Source organism: Hyla sarda, chromosome 9 (genome assembly GCF_029499605.1).
Source record: "Hyla sarda isolate aHylSar1 chromosome 9, aHylSar1.hap1, whole genome shotgun sequence".
NCBI classification, from domain to species: domain Eukaryota; kingdom Metazoa; phylum Chordata; class Amphibia; order Anura; family Hylidae; genus Hyla; species Hyla sarda.
In genome coordinates this window covers 75,891,563-75,908,520 of record NC_079197.1, presented here as the reverse complement: position 1 = coordinate 75,908,520, position 16,958 = coordinate 75,891,563, and the positions used below count along the sequence as shown (strand labels likewise).

At 43.4% G+C, this 16,958-nt stretch overlaps 1 protein-coding gene across 1 annotated transcript in view; it reads right to left on the bottom strand.

Annotated features, from left to right (window-relative positions):
• The window catches only part of LOC130292037 (uncharacterized), a 77,437-nt gene extending 60,867 nt beyond the window's left edge, over positions 1-16,570 (bottom strand). Inside the window, exon 1 of the mRNA XM_056541471.1 lies at positions 11,478-16,570. Within this exon, the coding sequence (XP_056397446.1) occupies positions 12,274-16,566 (4,293 nt within the window). The 5' untranslated portion in view covers positions 16,567-16,570 and the 3' untranslated portion in view covers positions 11,478-12,273. The remainder of the gene's footprint in view (positions 1-11,477) is intronic.
• Between the last annotated feature and the right edge of the window lie 388 nt (positions 16,571-16,958).

Below are 16,958 nucleotides of genomic sequence, written 5' to 3'. Positions count from 1 at the left end.
ATGCGATTCGCGATGCGGGTAGCGCCCGCTCGCGATGCGCACCCCGGCTCCCGTACCTGACTCGCTCTCCGTCAGTTCTGTCCCGGCGCGCGCGGCCCCGCTCCCTAGGGCGCGCGCGCGCCGGGTCTTTGCGATTTAAAGGGCCACTGCGCCGCTGATTGGCGCAGTGGTTCCAATTAGTGTTTACACCTGTGCACTTCCCTATATCACCTCACTTCCCCTTCACTCCCTCGCCGGATCTTGTTGCCATCGTGCCAGTGAAAGCGTTTCCTTGTGTGTTCCTAGCCTGTGTTCCAGACCTCCTGCCGTTGCCCCTGACTACGATCCTTGCTGCCTGCCCCGACCTTCTGCTACGTCCGACCTTGCTTCTGTCTACTCCCTTGTACCGCGCCTATCTTCAGCAGCCAGAGAGGTTGAGCCGTTGCTAGGGGATACGACCTGGTCACTACCGCCGCAGCAAGACCATCCCGCTTTGCGGCGGGCTCTGGTGAAAACCAGTAGTGACTTAGAACCGATCCTCTAGCACGGTCCACGCCAATCCCTCTCTGGCACAGAGGATCCACTACCTGCCAGCCGGCATCGTGACAACCACCCTAGCAATACCTACATCTAGAAATGTAATGATTTTGTGTTGGGCAACCCACAAACTGTAAAGCTCATAAAGGAAAAATTTACAGAATTTATAGCCATAAATTCTCCTTCAACTGATGATCAATTCCTCTTGTGGAACTCAAGTAAGGCGTATATCAGGGGACTCATCATTCAGGCCACCTCAAAACAAAAAAGACTACATGAGGCTGAAATAAACCAAACTCTAACCAAATTATCCCAAATAGAAGCATCTCATAAACAGAACCCCTCCCAACAAGTAGAGACTGAACTTAGACAGATTAAACTACATCTACGCCAATTATTAGTTTCAAGATTCGATAAAAGAATGAGGAGACTTAAAATACTCTATTATAATGATTTCAATAAATCATCAAAATTAATGGCAAACAGAATAAATAAAATGCGAATTAAAACTAGATTAAGTCACCTAGAAAATCCCTCCACAAAAAACAAAATTTATCACCCCCAAGAAATTGCTGATGAATTCAGTAAATATTATTATGACTTATATAATCTGAATAAAGACCCCAATACTCATCAGCCAGACCTAGAAGAAATTAACAGCTTCCTAGACCGATGTGATCTCCCTCAAATTCCTGACAAATTCCATAGCTTCTTATCACGGCCGTTCTCCTCAGAAGAAATTCATACAGGAATCGGACAAGCCAAACTCCATAAATCCCCTGGCCCGGACGGTTATTCTACTTTCTATTATAAAACCTTTGCAGATACCCTGGTGCCTCTATTGGAAAAGGTTTTTAATGAGACTATGAGGTCTGGTAAGTTTCCGATAGAGATGCTGTCAGCGCATGTTGTCACATTACCCAAACCTGGTAAAAGCCCCACCTGGCCCTCAGCCCTACGACCAATATCATTATTAAATGAAGATATCAAAACTGTATGCAAGGCTTATAGCCAACCGTTTTCATCATTGGTGAGGACCAGGTTGGGTTTACTAAAGGCCGTCAAACCTATGATGGCACCAGACGAGTAATAGACCTAGTGGCTCTAGCAGATCATAAACGGACGCCTTCTCTGCTCTTGTCACTAAATGCAGAGAAGGAGTTTTCTCTTTAGTGATGGAGCCCTTCGCCTCTCTAATTCGCAAATCCCCCAGCATTAAAGGAATTGATCATTCAATCAGTGAAAATAAAATCAGCCTCTACGCTGATGATGTCATTCTTCTTCTATCAGACCCACTCTCCTCACTCCTGACAACTCAAAAACTTCTGGATGACTTCGGTAAAGTCTCCTATTATAAATTAAATGAGAAGAAATGTTATTTATTGAGTATACATATGTCAAGGGAGGAGAAGGACATCATTGGTCAAAAATTTCCTTACAAATGGGCAGAAGAATCATTAAGTTACAAGATGACTTGGATAGACTAAGTGTCTGGGCATCCACTTGGCAAATGAGGTTCAATGTGGATAAATGTAAAGTTATGCATCTGGGTACTAATAACCTGCATGCATCGTATGTCTTAGGGGGGATTAAACTGGCAGAGTCACTGGTAGAGAAGGATCTGGGTGTACTTGTAGATCACAGACTACAGAATAGCATGCAATGTCAGGCTGCTGCTTCCAAAGCCGGCAGGATATTGTCATGTATCAAAAGAGGCATGGACTCAAGGGACAGGGACATAATACTCCCCCTTTATAAAGCATTGGTACGGCCTCACCTGGAATATGCTGTTCAGTTTTGGTCACCTGTCCATAAAAGGGACACTGCGGAGTTGGAAAGGGTGCAGAGACGCGCGACTAAACTAATATGGGGCATGGAACATCTTAGCTATGAGGAGCGATTAAAGGAGTTACAATTGTTTAGTCTTGAGAAGAGACGTTTAAGGGGGGATATGATAAACGTATATAAGTATATTAATGGCCCATACAAAAAATATGGAGAAAAACTGTTCCAGGTTAAACCCCCCCAAAGGACGAGGGGGCACTCCCTCCGTCTGGAGAAAAAAAAGTTTAGTCTCAAGGGGCGACATGCCTTCTTTACCGTGAGGACTGTGAATTTATGGAACGGTCTACCTCAGGAACTGGTCACAGCAGGAACAATTAACAGCTTTAAAACAGGATTAGATACATTCCTGGAACAAAATAAGATTAATGCTTATGAAGAAATATAAAATCTCATCCCTTCCCCAATATCGCGCCACACCCCTACCCCTTAATTCCCTGGTTGAACTTGATGGACATATGTCTTTTTTCGACCGTACTAACTATGTAACTATGTAACTATGTAACTATGTAACCTACTTAGGTATCCAAATCACTAATAATCCAAGAAATCTTATTAAAAGTAATTACCCCAACTTAATAACATCCCTGGGTAAAGAATTAGATGATATAAGTAAGAATGAGACAGGCTGGCTGAGTAAGTTGACTTTATATAAGATGTTTATCTTACCGAAAATCTTGTATAGGTTCAGAGCCCTACCTATCCCAACTCCCAAATATATATTCAATGCTCTGCAGAAACAACTCCTGAAATTTATATGGGGGTTCCCCTCCGAGAGTCGCACAAAAGATTTTTCTAGGCCCCATTAAAGATGGAGGATTTGGTTTGCCAAATATAGAGGCTTACTGGAAGTCCACCATATTATCCCAAACCAAAGCCTGGTTAATACCAGAACGTGGCAACATTGGTTGGCAACGTGTAGAGAAAGAGACGCTAAATGTAGACAATTGGTCAAATGTATTACTAGTCGCAGGAAAACTGCTTCCTATTAAAAGATTTACTGTTCTACCACCAGTCAAAGCAATGCTAAAACTGTGGGCAGATTACAGCAAGTCAGAGAGAAATCCCCATTCTGGTTCCCAATGTAATATTCCCCTCTCCTCCCTCGTCCTATACACCTCCTTGCAGGACGTCTCCACCTGGTCAGATAAGCAAATAAAATATGTCTCAGATCTTTTTGAAGGGGACCGTCTTCTTTCCTTCCATGAATTACAGCTCCGCTATGGCCTCCCAGATATAGAGGAAGCTACATTCCAAATAATACAGAAATCCATTAAAAACTTATCCCATAAAGATGTCAACCTCCCCCAATTCCTAGCAGACACCCTACACAATCCGCACTCATACCTAGAGAAAGGTTTAGCGTGGTCCTATAAATTCTTTAATGAAAACGGATATAATGAGGCAAAATTCTCCCATCTAGGAAAGTGGGAGAACGATCTCAAATTAACGTTGAATTCCATGAGATGGGAGAAAGCGTTCTTCTTGGCTAAGAAGTCTACCCGATGTGCTTCCCACTGGGAATCGTATGCTAAAGTGTTAATGAGATGGCATTATACGCCGCTCCGTCTATCTACAATGTATCCTTTCGCTTCTATGGATTGCTGGAGGGACTGCGGTGGAATTGGATCCATCAAACATATTCTATGGAGCTGCCCAAAGCTCAAGCACATTTGGTCAAATATAAATTCATTGATTAATGATTTATTGATCTCCCCGATCTCATTAACCCCTGAGTTGGAAAAAACAACGTAGTCTCAAGGTGATAACAGGTGCTCAACCCCAAGTGCAATTGTGCACTCATACAATGGGGTAGAGGACCCGCACCTATGGACAAAAGTGGGGTTTCAATCCTGTGGTAAATATATACAATGATATTAGCTAATCCTCAAAACTGATGTAAAAATGAGACATTAGCCAGTATATCCTTATATGAAGGACATACCTGAGCCCGCACACCACGCCAAGGTTTCTCATGTTATGCGGGACCTAACCACCAACCTTTTTTGCCTGGCCAGATGCATAGAACCAGGAACCAGATATACAGCAGCCTAAGGTCCAACTTGCAGACTGCTCCCCAGTCGCCTCCAGTGTGAACTCAGCACACATACAATGGGAGGGGGGAGACAGGCTACAAGCCCCACCCTTGCTGGTTTATATATAGCAGGCCTCACAGGTGAAACCCCCAATGCTACCCAATAAGATAAAAGGGTGCATTGGTATAAGCCTTAAAAGACGCTTGCCGGCTTATATTTGCATGGACATGGCTATAGCAGGAAACTCAACCCCAAGTGCAATTGTGCACCTTCGCTGGGGTGGAGGCCCTGCACTTGTCAACCGCTGCTAAGGGCGATGTCCCCAGCAAAAATTGCATACAATGGAGAATGCCTGCAGACGGTCACAAGTACCACAATCACATCCTGACACCTGATAAACGTGTATATAGATGCAAACAACATGACTGACTTTAAACAGAGAGACAAAACAACGTAGTCTCAAGGTGATAACAGATAACCCCTGAGTTGGCCCTGTTATTTATTGACATAGAGAATATTCCATTCCCCCAGCGAATCCCCATATGCCACATATTTCATGTATCCAGACTCCTCATTACGAGGCGCTGGAAAACTCCAAATATCCCAGACATCCAAGAAGTCATCGATAACGTCTCCACCAATGGGTCATATGAATGGGCTCTGGCAAATCAACAAGGGTGTGGGGAAAAGATGAGACACAAATGGAAATCCTGGTTTACAAAATTCCCTCAATTGGCCAATAACTTCTGTGATGGTTCCACGTAAATTCTGCTCTAAGCCTCAGCCGGACCAATATATAAGACCTGGATAATGGATCAGGGACAGTTACGTGTTTTACATATGACATCACACATGACATCACTGCTGGACCAATATATAATACCTGGATAATGGATCAGGGACAGTTACGTGTATTACATATGACATCACACATGACATCACTGCTGGACCAAAATATAATACCTGGATACTGGATCAGGGACAGTTACGTGTATTACATATGACATCACACACTGAGCTTAAATATAGCAAAACTGGAGATGGGGACGCACCTGGTGAATCCGGAATATTACTTCCCATTCATATCAATAATAATAGTGAGTATAATAATAGTAACAACTCTGATTTTGTGGCGTTTCCTATAATAGTTTATAATATAATTGTAGCACTAAATCTCCATATCTATTGTTTACTAGAACATGAAGGTCTCATACTGAACATTGTGTTCTTTGTTATTATACAGTTAGGTGGTATTGTTATTACCCCTTATTATACCCCATTATTTACACTGCTGACAAATCCTACATAACCCAGGATCTCACAGATCATCGTGTATATGGACATGTATACACCATTATATTCCCCCACCCACTGGACTCTTCTGGTTAGATCTTCCCTATTACCGTGTTCATATTGGAGATCAGTCCGGACCTTCCGCGACATCAGATCCACACGTCATTTATACTAAGTATTAGTGCGGTTATTGTGAGTCCATTATATGTCATGTCTGCAGCATTATTATCCCATTTATTGTATTTTGTTTATCCTTTGTTACATTCTAAAATCCTTTAATAAAAACCAAGTTGAAACATATATGTATATGTGTATGGGTATATATGTATATGTATGTGTGTATGGGTGTATATGTATGTGTGTATGGGTGTATATGTATGTATGGGTGTATATATGTATGTATGGGTGTGTGTATATATATATATATATATATATATATATATATATATTAATATGTATGGGTGTAATTATGTATGGGTATACAGTATATGTATGGGTGTAGGTATGTATGGGTATACAGTATATGTATGGGTATATATGTATGGATATATATGTATAGGTGTATGGGTGTATATTTATAGGTGTATGGGTGTATATGTATAGGTGTATGGGTGTATATGTGTATGGGTGTATATGTGCATGGGTGTGTATGTGTATGGGTGTATATGTATATGTGTATGTGTATGGGTGTATATGTGTATGGGTGTGTATGGGTGTATATGTGTATGGGTGTATATATGTATGGGTGTATATGTGTATGGGTGTATACATACATGTATGTATACATACATGTATACACCCATACATATATACACCCATACACATATAAATATATACCCATACACATATATACCGATACATATATACCCATACATATACCCATACACATATATACCCATACACATATATACACATATATACCCATACACATATATACCCATACACATATACATATATACCCATACACATTTACATATACACCCATACACATTTACATACACACATACACCCATACACATATACATATATACCCATACACATATACATATATACCCATACACATATACATATATACCCATGCATATATACCCATACATATATACCCATACACCTAAACATATATACCCATACATATACTGTATACCCATACATATATACCCATACATACTGTATACCAATACATATACTGTATACCCATACATAATTACACCCATACATATTTATATATATATATATATATATATATATATATATATATATATAATGTATGGGTATACAGTATATGTATGGGTATACAGTATATGTATGGTATATATGTATAGATGTATGGGTATATATGCATGGGTATATATGTATATGTGTATGGGTATATGTGTATGGGTATATATGTATATGTGTATGGGTGTATATGTATATGGGTATATATGTGTATGGGTATATATGTATATGTGTATGGGTATATATGTATGGGTATATATGTGTATGGGTATATATGTATATGTGTATGGGTGTATATGTGTATGGGTGTATATATGTATGTATGGGTGTATATATATATATATATATATAAATATGTATGGGTGTAATTATGTATGGGTATACAGTATATGTATGGGTGTAGGTATGTATGGGTATATATGTATGGGTATACAGTATATGTATGGGTATATATGTATAGGTGTATGGGTGTATATGTATACATGTATGGGTGTATACGTATATGTGTATGGGTGTATATGTATGGGTGTATATGTATATGTGTATGGGTGTATATGTGTATGGGTGTATATGTATATGTGTATGGGTTTATATATGTATGTATGGGTGTGTGTGTGTATATATATATATATATATATATATATATATTAATATGTATGGGTGTAATTATGTATGGGTATACAGTATATGTACGGGTGTAGGTATGTATGGGTATATATGTATGGGTATTCAGTATATGTATGGGTATATATGTATAGGTGTATGGGTATATATGTAAATGTGTATGGGTGTATATGTGTATGGGTGTATGTGTATATGTGTATGGGTGTATATGTATATGGGTATGGGTATGGGTGTATATGTATATGTGTATGGGTGTGTATGTATATGTGTATGGGTGTATATGTGTATGGGTGTATATGTGTATGGGTGTATATGTATAGGTGTATGGGTATATATGTATAGGTGTATGGGTGTATATGTGTATGGGTATATGTGTATATGTGTATATATGTATGTATGGGTGTATATATGTATTTATGGGTGTAATTATGTATGGGAATACAGTATATGTATGGGTATATATGTATAGGTGTATGGGTATATATGTGTATGGGTATGGGTTTATGTATGGGTGTGTGTATATATATATATATATATATATATATATATATACATATATATATGTATGGGTGTAATTATGTATGGGTATACAGTAGGGATGCAGTATATCGGCGGCCGATACATATCGGCCGAAAATAGCTGTTTCGGGGAAATGCCGAAACAACAAAAAATGTGCCGATAATGACCCACCTCCCCTGCCCGCCCACAGCACAAGTTGCAAACAGGCACTCGTGGGCGGTGCGCAACATCTGGGGGGGGGGGGGGCGCGCTCTCCGGGATAGGAATACTTCTTTTTATGTGCCCGGGCCGGCTCCCGTGTGTGGCTGCAGGTGGGGGCCGGCCAGCGCATATAAAACCTAATACTGTATACTAAAAACCAGGGGGCCTCCAGCTGTTGTGAAACTACAACTCCCAGCATGCCCGGACCGGCAAATCTTTTCGGGACATAAGGATGTCCGCCGGTCACTCACCATTCCCCGGCGTCCTCCTGCGATCCTCCTTCGGTCCCTCGCTTCTCCGCCTCTATGGTCGTACGCACGGGACGTCACTGACGTCCCGTGCGTACAACCAAAGAGAAGCAGGAGGACCGCAGGATCGTCGCAGGATAATGCGCGCTGGCCGGGGCCTGGTAAGTGACCGCGTCATCTTCTTCAGTGTTCCGGTCACCGCTCCTCCGGTCCCGGCACCTACTGCTATGGTCCATAGGCCATAGCAGTAGATGTGGCCCCGGGCCGGAGGAGCGGTGACCGGATCACTGTGGGGGCAGCAGTACAGACATACAGCCTCCAGCCATACACTGTATATGGCTGGAAGCTGTATGTCTGTGGAGTGGGTGGAAGCTGCCTACTATTGTGGGGGAACTGCTGACCTAATGTGGGGGGGAGCTGCCTACAAATGTGGGGGGGAGCTGCCTACAAATGTGGGGGGAGCTGCCTAATATTGTGGGGGGGCAGCTGCCTACTATTGTGGGGAACCTGCCTACTATTGTTGGGGGGCAGCTGCCTACAAATGTGGGGGGAGCTGCCTAATATTGTTGGGGGGGAGCTGCCTACAAATGTGGGGGGAGCTGCCTAATATTGTTGGGGGGAGCTGCCTAATATTGTTGGGGGGAGCTGCCTACAAATGTGGGGGGGAGCTGCCTAATATTGTGGGGGGGAGCTGCCTAATATTGTGGGGGGAGCTGCCTAATATTGTTGGGGGGGGGGCTGTCTAATATTGTTGGGGGGGAGCTGCCTAATATTGTTGGGGGGGAGCTGCCTAATATTGTTGGGGGGGGAGCTGCCTAATATTGGGGGGGGAGCTGCCTACAAATGTGGGGGGAGCTGCCTACAAATGTGGGGGGAGCTGTCTAATATTGTTGTGGGGAGCTGCCTAATATTGTGGGGGAACTGCCTACTATTGTGGGGAACCTGCCTACTATTGTGGGGGAACTGCTGACCTAATGTGGGTTGGGGGCTGCCTACAAATGTGGGGGGAGCTGCCTAATATTGTTGGGGGGAGCTGCCTAATATTGTGGGGGAACTGCCTACTATTGTAAGGAACCTGCCTACTATTGTGGGGGGACTGCTGACCTAATGTGGGGGGGAGCTGCCTACAAATGGGGGGGGAGCTGCCTAATATTGTGGGGAACCTGCCTACTATTGTTGGGGGGCAGCTGCCTACAAATGTGGGGGGAGCTGCCTAATATTGTTGGGGGGGAGCTGCCTACAAATGTGGGGGGAGCTGCCTAATATTGTTGGAGGGAGCTGCCTAATATTGTTGGGGGGGAGCTGCCTACAAATGTGGGGGGGGGAGCTGCCTAATATTGTGGGGGGGAGCTGCCTAATATTATGGGGGGAGCTGCCTAATATTGTTGGGGGGGGGGCTTTCTAATATTGTTGGGGGGAGCTGCCTAATATTGTTGGGGGGGGGCTGCCTAATATTGGGGGGGGGGAGCTGCCTACAAATGTGGGGGGAGCTGCCTACAAATGTGGGGGGAGCTGCCTAATATTGTTGTGGGGAGCTGCCTAATATTGTGGGGGAACTGCCTACTATTGTGGGGAACCTGCCTACTATTGTGGGGGAACTGCTTACCTAATGTGGGGGGGAGCTGCCTACAAATGTGGGGGGAGCTGCCTAATATTGTTGGGGGAGCTGCCTAATATTGTGGGGAAACTGCCTGCTATTGTGGGGAACCTGCCTACTATTGTGGGGGAAATGCTGACCTAATGTGGGGGAGCTGCCTACTATTGTGGGGGAAATGCTGACCTAATGTGGGGGAGCTGCCTACTATTGTTGGGGAGCTACCTACTATTGTGGGGGAGCTGCCTACTATTGTGGGGGAGCTGCCTATTAATGTGGGGGAACTCCTGACCTAATGTGGGGGAGCTGGCAATCTAATGTGGGGGAATCTAATCTAATGAGCGGAGTGCTGCATTCTACCAGAAGACGGGGAGAAGTCATTTTCGGTTTCGGTATCGGTTTCGGCCGGACATTTTTTTTTTTCCGGTTTCGTTTCGGTTCTGAAATTTCCATTTCGGTGCACCTCTAGTATACAGTATATGTATGGGTATACATGTATAGGTATACAGTATATGTATGGGTATACATGTATGGGTATACAGTATATGTATGGGTATATATGTATAGGTGTATGGGTATATAGGTAAATATGTATATATGTATGGGTATATATGTATGGGTATATATGTGGGTATGGGTATATATGTGGGTATGGGTATATATGTGGGTATGGGTATATATGTGTGTGGGTATGGGTATATATGTGTGTGGGTATGGGTATATATGTGTGTAGGTATGTATTGGTATATATGTATGGGTATATATGTATATATATATATATATATGGGTGGGTATGTATGTGTGGGTGTATATATATATATATATATATATATGGGTGTAATTATGTATGGGTATACAGTATATGTATGGGTATACATGTATGGGTATACAGTATATGTATGGGTATATATGTATAGGTGTATGGGTATATAGGAATATATGTATGGGTATATATGTGGGTATGGGTATATATGTGGGTATGGGTATATATGTGGGTATGGGTATATATGTGTATGGGTATACAGTATATGTAAGGGTGAATGTATGTATGGGTATATATGTATGGGTATACAGTATATGTATAATGTCTCCGCTGTCTCGTGGACACAGCTTCACATCAAGTTTATACCGAATCTCAAGGAAAGACACGCTGGTTTGCTTAACTGATGTAATCTTTACTGAGATATAATGAAAGTGCGGTAAAACTGTAAAACAAACATATGAAAGACAAATGTAAGCATGGCTATTCAAGTGCCTTACATTATGCATAGCTAATACATAGATAGGGTCTAACATGTGCTCACTTACTACACACTGAAAACACATTATCTATCTACAAATGCCTAGCATCTCTCTACACAGGCTAACTAACAATTCCGTACTCACAGGCTTTGGTATTTATCAGATTTGCAGTCTGTATTAGCTTTAAGAAGTCCTGTGGATCTGGTCACTGTGGTGGCTGGAGTTGGAATGAATGAGACATGCCGGATCTAGCCCTATGCTTTAGAGAGAAGGCCCGCCTCTAGGCTTCAAGAAAATGGAGGGTCTTAAAGGAACAGACCCTGCTGAGTGCCAAGCATGTAAAATACATTGCGAAGGCAGCACACTCCCCACCTGGCATACTTTTTTGTTATGCCACTAACCCTTGGACAGAAGTAAAACTACTTCAGAAATTGGCCTTGCATACACTTTGGGAATGCCCTGTCTAACAATCCTAACTTCAACCTTTCTAACTCTAGCATCACTACTAGGATCAGTCCCCACAATGAGTCCAATAGGCCACTCGTTCCTGTGGGCCTGAGAGTCTTTCAGTAAGACAACGTCTCCAACTTGTAAATTGGGTTTGTCATCTTGCCATTTCTTGCATGGCTGGAAGATCACCAGGTATTCCTGTCTCCACCTCTTCCAGAAAATGTCCGCAAGACTTTGAACTTGTTTCCATTGCTTGGCGTACAAGTCCTTGAGTGAATTGTGTTGAGAAATCTCTTCCTTTTTCAGAAGGCCTTGGATTTCTTCTTTAAAGACTTCCTGTTGGACGCATCTGATGATCGTGACCTTGGCTTGTTCAAGGTGGTCGTTGCTACGCTGATCAGTATTGGTAGCTCTGCAGGAGGATCTGGCTAGACAGATAAGTTTTCCGATTGCACGGGTCAGCGACTTCCAGCTGGAAAACCTTTCAAATCTATGAGTGCCCAGACTCTCTTGTAACTATAGTCCTACAAACTGTCACTTGAGGTCTTACCTCTTTGTCTTGATCTGGTTCTATGAGTTCAAAGGTCTCTACCTGAGTAGTTTCTTTGGTTTCTGGTTTACGAAGAAAGGATGGACCTACAAACCAGTTAGTTTGCTTGAGCGCAGCGGCTGGCACCAGTCTTGTCCCATGATCAGCTGGGTTCTTGTCTGTGCTGATGTGATGCCACTGTTCTGGACATGTAGACTTTCTGATACGTGTCACTCTGTTGGCCACGTATGTATAAAATCTTCTTGAAGCATTGTGAATATATCCTAACACAATCTTGCTGTCTGTATAAAAGTTCATTGCATGGATCTCGATGTCCAGTTCTGTTGTAATCATGTCTGCCATCTCTACAGCTAAGACAGCAGCACAAAGTTCTAGACGTGGGACAGTGTGAGCCGGTCTGGGAGCCAGCTTAGATTTTCCCATGAGGAACCCGACATGACTTTGTCCCTCAGTGTCTATTACCCTAAGGTAGGCGACATATGCGATAGCCATAGTGGAGGCGTCAGAGAATATGCATATTTCTCTTCTCTTTGTAGCAGACAAGGAAACAGATACGTATGGTCTAGGGATGTTGAGTTGTTCAAGCTCTAACAATGAGTCTTTCCACAACTTCCACTGCATTTTCTTCTCTTCAGGTAGAGGTACGTCCCAGTCACTTTGTTCTTGCTCAGTAGTGATCTGTCTCAAAAGAGCTTTACCTTGCATGATGATGGGTGCTACGAACCCCAGGGGGTCGTAAAGACTGTTGACTGTAGATAGGACACCTCTTTTTGTGAATGGCTTCTCTTCTCTGGAGACCCTGAAGGTGAAACTGTCAGTCTTCAGGTCCCAACTAATCCCAAGACTTCTTTGCAAGGGTGGTGATTCTGTTCCTAGATCCAAGTCTTTGAGGTCTTTAGCACGGTCTTCCATTGGAAATGCTTCCATGACTCTGTTGCTGTTGGAAGCTACCTTGTTCAGTCTTATGTTGGATTCTGCCAACATTTCTCTTGTACTTTTCAGGACGTTGATAGCTTCTTCGTTGCTGGAGAAAGAAGCAAGTCCATCATCTACGTAGAAGTTCTTCATGACGAACTGTGTGGCTTCTTGACCATGTCTTTCACCTTGCTGTGCTGCTCGTCTCAGGTTGTAGATAGCTACAGCTGGAGAAGGGCTGTTTCCAAACACATGTACCTTCATCCTGTACTCTGTGATTTCTTTGTTAAAGTCGTTGTCTGTATACCACAGGAACCTTAAGTAGTCTCTGTGATCTTCACGAACAAGGAAACAGTAGAACATCTGTTGTACGTCTGCTGTCACTGCTATGAGTTCTTTTCTGAACCTGATGAGTACTCCAAGGAGTGTATTGTTCAGGTCAGGTCCGCTGAGAAGGACATCATTTAGTGAGATGCCTTTGTGCTTCGCACTAGAGTCAAATACTACGCGTTTCTGGCCTGGTTTCTGAGGATGGTACACCCCAAATATTGGTAAGTACCAGTGTTCTTGGTTCTCTTGTAGTGGTGGTGCCCTTTCAGCTTGATCGTTATCAAAGATCTTCTGCATGAAGGCTTGGAAGTGTTTCTTCATATTTGGCTTTCTTTGTAGCATGTGCTGCAACGAGGTGAAGCGTTTCTCTGCTTGTACCTTGTTGTCAGGAAGGCGATGGCGTGGTGACCGGAAGGGTAGAGGGGCTACCCAGCTGCCTGATTTGTCTCTGAAGACTTCTCTGTCCATGATCTCAAGGAAGAGAGTATCTTCCACCGAGGGTGCTAGCTTGTCGTCATCTCGTGTTCTTTCAAACACCTTACAGCCCAGTTCATCTGTATCTCCAGTTGAGGCGAAGTCTTCCATGCACCTCTGGATACTCGGATGATGTGTTGGGTTTACAAGTCTCTCTTTAATGTGTAGACTGTTGGTACATGGGCAAAGACAAGATGTACGACCATTCTGTAACAGATGTGTTCTGTAGACATTTACCTTTTCTGGTTTGTGGAGTCCGTCTAGACATACTTCTCCAACGATGACCCATCCGAGATCAAGGCGTTGTCCAAATGGTGCATTGTGTGGCCCATTGTACTGTTCTCTGACTTTGTGCACTTTGAGGATATCTCTCCCAAGTAGAAGGATGATTGCAGCATCTGGATCTAGTGCTGGTATCTGGTCTGCTATTCGCACCAGATGGGGGTGATGACGAGCAACTTCAGGTGTGGGGATCTCTGACCTGTCGTCTGGTATCTCATCACATTCTATGAGGGTAGGAAGAGTCACCTTTGTCTTTCCATCTAATGACTCAATGATGTAGTTGTTTGCTCTTCTCCCTGTTGTCTCTACAACTCCAGAACAAGTCTTCAGGGTGTATGGAGTTGGACTTCCTTTGTCACCGAAGAGGTCAAAGAACTCTGTTTTTGCCAGAGATCTGTTACTCTGTTCATCCAAGACTGTGTACATCTTGATTGCTTTTTCTCTAAAGCCTGCAGGATACACCTTGACTAAGCATATCTTGGAACATGATCTGGGGCGGCCCTGCTCTGTACAGATCTCAGTACACTTTGAGGTTACTGCTGGCGTTGTACTCTCGCCTTGCTCCCCACCATGATCTTCTTGAGTTGCTGGAACTTCTTGTTTCCATGGTGATGGTCCTGGGTGCAGTGCTGACAGGTGTTTGTCACTGTTGCACTCTGTGCATTTTATTGTTTTTGTACAGTCTTTTGCAAGATGCTGAATTGAAGCGCAACATCTGAAACAAATGTGATTGTCTTTAAGGTAAGCTTTGCGCTCTTCTAACGTCTTACTTCTGAAACTGCGACATTTTCTTAGTGGATGAGGCTTGTTGTGGATGAGACATATTTTGTCTGGCTCCTCAACTTTCTTACTTGTGTTGTCTTCCTGATTGACTGCAGACTCAGACGAGACTTCTGTCTTCCGTACAGAAACTGTTGCTCTGCGTTCTTTGTAAGGCGTTGGATGTTTTTGCTCTACCTTTGGGGAGCTTGCAGTTCTCTTGTTCAGGAAAGCAAAGCTTGGATCATTGCGTGTTTCAGCTTGGTCTACGATGAATTCAGCAAGGAAGGCAAATGATGGAAATGCGACTCGATGTTCTTTCTTGTATCTTGATGCTTGAGTGACCCACCTTTCCTGCAAGTTGAAAGGAAGTTTCTCGATTATGGGATCAACTCCACGTGCTGTATCTAAGTATGAGAGACCTGGCAGATATCCACTAGACTTAGCGGCTTCTATTTCTAAGAGTAGGTCCCCAAACCCTCTCAGCTTTTGATTGTCTTTCTTTGTCATTCTTGGATAGTTTTCTATCCTCTTCAGAAGAGCATCTTCAATCACTTCAGGTGACCCATAGCAGTGTTCTAGTCTCCTCCACACCATTGCAAGTCCTGCTGCTGCGTCATGAACATGTACTGATCTGATTCTTTGGGCTTGCTCAGTGGACTCTGGTCCTAGCCATTTGACGAGCAGATCAAGCTTTTCTCTGTCTGTCAGATCTAAGTCTTGGGTATCGCTTAGGAAAGATGACTTCCAGGCCAAGTAGTTTTCTGGACGGTCGTCGAATTTCATGAGACCAGCGCTCACTATCTCACGGCGCATCAGGAATCTTGCTACCTCTGTAGCTCTTGCTGCATCTGGTGAATACTTCCTGGGTGTAAACTCAGGGTATGGCTGCGGCTGGTAAGGCTGATGAGGTACTTGACTAAGTCTGCTTTGTTCTCCTCTATTGTAAGTCTTTCTGCTATAATCCAGACTTGTATTTGCTTGAGGAGGGAGTACATCAGCATCCGTTTGCACTCTTGTCAGGTTGGCAGATTGGTCTCTGAGCATGCGACCACTTGACTTCCTACCCTGAGGTTCTGATTCAGTCTTGCAGTGTTGCATAGTATCAAAGTTGCTTATTGCTGGTGGAGTCAATGATGGCCTTGGTGTGTCATTGAACTGCTGGTCAGTGTACATGGTTGCTTGTGACTGTATGTACTCACGGGTACGTTGGCTTGCGCTGAGGGGTGACATCTGGGTTTCTATGTCAGCGAACTGAGCTTCAGCAGCCCTTGTGAGAACTTCTGCCTCGGCTAAGGCTGCTGCAGCGTTTTTCTGCTGTTGCAGTAAGTGTAAAGATGCTTGCACTTCAGCTTTTCTTCTAAGTGCTTCAGCTTTTCTTCTAAGTGCTTCAGATTCACTTTTTGCTTGTTCTTTCATCAATTCAGCTTCTCTTCTAAGTGCTTCAGATTCACTTTTTGCTTGTTCTTTCATCAATTCAGCTTCCTGCTTTGCATAGGAAGCCATTGCACAAGCTGCCTCTGCTTTTGCTCTTGCCTTAGTTGCTATGGCGCTAGCGGATGACAGGCTGGTGGTGCTTGAGTGTCTAGAACTATGGCGTTTAAATCTTGATGCATCGGCGCTAACCGAAGTTAGATTTGTTTGACTGGATGCTCTAGACAATGTTGTGCACCTAGATCTACTTCTTGGCAAGGTGTCTTCCTCTTTATAGGAGCATTGAGGGTTAACTGTCAGAGTGCTGTTCTCTGGGTTCTGCATCTTGATTTAGCTGGCAGCGTAGATAATGATGATGACTGGACACAGCACAGCGGTGTTATAGCACGTGAGAGAATTAGTTTCACTTTCTAGTGCTTCGCGCCCTTACT